The sequence below is a fragment of the Pseudochaenichthys georgianus genome, unplaced genomic scaffold (assembly GCF_902827115.2).
Source record: "Pseudochaenichthys georgianus unplaced genomic scaffold, fPseGeo1.2 scaffold_505_arrow_ctg1, whole genome shotgun sequence".
Lineage (NCBI taxonomy): Eukaryota > Metazoa > Chordata > Actinopteri > Perciformes > Channichthyidae > Pseudochaenichthys > Pseudochaenichthys georgianus.
The window spans coordinates 57,460-59,959 of record NW_027263066.1 but is presented as its reverse complement, the minus strand read 5'-3'; the positions used below and the strand labels follow the sequence as shown (position 1 = coordinate 59,959).

At 52.3% G+C, this 2,500-nt stretch overlaps 1 protein-coding gene across 1 annotated transcript in view; it reads right to left on the bottom strand.

Annotated features, from left to right (window-relative positions):
• The window catches only part of LOC117442921 (histone-lysine N-methyltransferase 2C-like), a 45,798-nt gene that overhangs the window by 22,451 nt on the left and 20,847 nt on the right, over nt 1-2,500 (bottom strand). Inside the window, 3 exon segments of the mRNA XM_034078874.2 lie at nt 1-858; nt 1,919-2,151; nt 2,266-2,329. The exon segment at nt 1-858 is cut by the window's left edge and continues 276 nt beyond it. Coding sequence (XP_033934765.1) covers nt 1-858; nt 1,919-2,151; nt 2,266-2,329 — 1,155 coding nt within the window.

Here is a 2,500-nt window from a genome sequence, read left to right as displayed (position 1 = left end):
CTGAGGAGGCATTTGAGTAGGCATCTGATTGGGCATCTGAGGAGGCATCTGATTGGGCATCTGAGGAGGCCTTTGAGGAGGCATCTGATTGGGCATCTGAGGAGGCATTTGAGTGGGCATCTGATTGGGCATCTGAGGAGGCATCTGAGGGGGCATCTGATTGGGCATCTGAGGGGGCATCTGAGGGGGCATCTGAGGAGGCATTTGAGTAGGCATCTGAGGAGGCATCTGAGGAGGCCTTTGAGTAGGCATCTGATTGGGCATCTGAGGAGGCATCTGAGGAGGCCTTTGAGGGGGCATCTGATTGGGCATCTGAGGGGGCATCTGATTGGGCATCTGGTTGGGCATCTGAGGAGGCCTTTGAGGGGGCATCTGATTGGGCATCTGATTGGGCATCTGAGGGGGCATCTGATTGGGCATCTGAGGAGGCATTTGAGTAGGCATCTGATTGGGCATCTGAGGGGGCATCTGGTTGGGCATCTGAGGAGGCCTTTGAGGGGGCATCTGATTGGGCATCTGAGGGGGCATTTGAGGGGGCATCTGAGGGGGCATTTGAGGGGGCATCTGGTTGGGCATCTGGTTGGGCATCTGAGTAGGCATTTGAGGGGGCATCTGGTTGGGCATCTGAGGGGGCATCTGGGGGGGCATCTGGTTTGACAGAATAAGAGGCATTCTCTGCCCTAAAACCCCCGAAGCACTGACGCTCCCCGGGGTCCAACCAGGGGTGTTTGGTCTGAGTGTTTGTACGGGGTTTCCTGGCAGGGGCAGCAGGGGCGTCTGTGGGGGGCCGCCGGCTCTCTGGTGTTTACTCCTGTAGTCCTCGATCAACTCAGAGTGATCTTTCTGCTGCTTGCGGATCTAAAAACACACGACAACAAAAAACACACTCAGGTCAAATCAGCCGTTTCTGCTGAGTCACTGTTAGTGTAGTGAGTCGCTGTTTCTGCTGAGTCACTGTTAGTGTAGTGAGTCGCTGTTTCTGCTGAGTCACTGTTAGTGTAGTGAGTCGCTGTTTCTGCTGAGTCACTGTTAGTGTAGTGAGTCGCTGTTTCTGCTGAGTCAGTGTTTCTGCTGAGTTAGTGTTTCTGCTGAGTCAGAGTTTCTGCTGAGTTAGTGTTTCTGCTGAGTCAGAGTTTCTGCTGAGTTAGTGTTTCTGCTGAGTCAGAGTTTCTGCTGAGTTAGTGTTTCTGCTGAGTCAGAGTTTCTGCTGAGTCAGTGTTTCTGCTGAGTCAGAGTTTCTGCTGAGTTAGTGTTTCTGCTGAGTCAGAGTTTCTGCTGAGTTAGTGTTTCTGCTGAGTCAGAGTTTCTGCTGAGTCAGTGTTTCTGCTGAGTCAGTGTTTCTGCTGAGTCAGAGTTTCTGCTGAGTCTGTGTTTCTGCTGAGTCGCTGTTTCTGCTGAGTCAGAGTTTCTGCTGAGTCTGTGTTTCTGCTGAGTCGCTGTTTCTGCTGAGTTAGTGTTTCTGCTGAGTCAGAGTTTCTGCTGAGTTAGTGTTTCTGCTGAGTCAGAGTTTCTGCTGAGTCAGTGTTTCTGCTGAGTCACGGTTAGTGTTTCTGCTGAGTCAGTGTTAGTGTAGTGAGTGTGGTGTTTCTGCTGAGTCAGTGTTTCTGCTGAGTCAGTGTTTCTGCTGAGTCACGGTTAGTGTTTCTGCTGAGTCACGGTTAGTGTTTCTGCTGAGTCAGTGTTTCTGCTGAGTCACTGTTTCTGCTCAGTCAGTGTTAGTGTTTCTGCTGAGTCACTGTTAGTGTAGTGAGTGTGGTGTTTCTGCTGAGTCAGTGTTTCTGCTGAGTCAGTGTTTCTGCTGAGTCACGGTTAGTGTTTCTGCTGAGTCACTGTTAGTGTAGTGAGTGTGGTGTTTCTGCTGAGTCACGGTTTCTGCTGAGTCAGTGTTAGTGTTTCTGCTGAGTCAGTTATTTTCTACCTGCTCCAGCTGTTTCTGCAGCGCCCCCTGCTGTTCGCTGACGCTCCTCATGGTGTTGGCGTCCTCCTCGGTGAGTTCTCTTCCTGCCTTCCTGGCCGTCCTCTGTTTGGCCGACAGGGACTTCTTGGTCTTCCTGTGCGCCGCCATCTTCTCCTCCAGGAGGCGCTGTTGCATCTGCAGGAGGCGCTGCGTCTCCCCGAGCCACTCCTCGTACTGCCGTCTCTGAGCCTCGTCTGAAATACATCATAACGCAGGGGTGTCCAAACTCTTTCCACCAAGGGCCACATACAGAAACATATACGAAGGTCTGGGCCACTCTAAATAAAGGCTGTGATGAATGCACTCACTGCTGAAGCCCGGGCTGAAGTTGGGGGGGTTCGGTCTCACCAGCCGGGGGGGCGGCTTCCCGTCCTGACAGGAAGAGGAAACACACACTTCCTGTTTACCTGAACTCACTTTACAACCAGGAAGCACTTTGCATCTTAAATACTTAGGCTGCAGTCGAATAGTCCAAAAATCCTCGTCTATCCCCGTCGTCTATCTCCGTCGTCTATCCCCGTCGTCGTCCTATCCCCGTCGGCT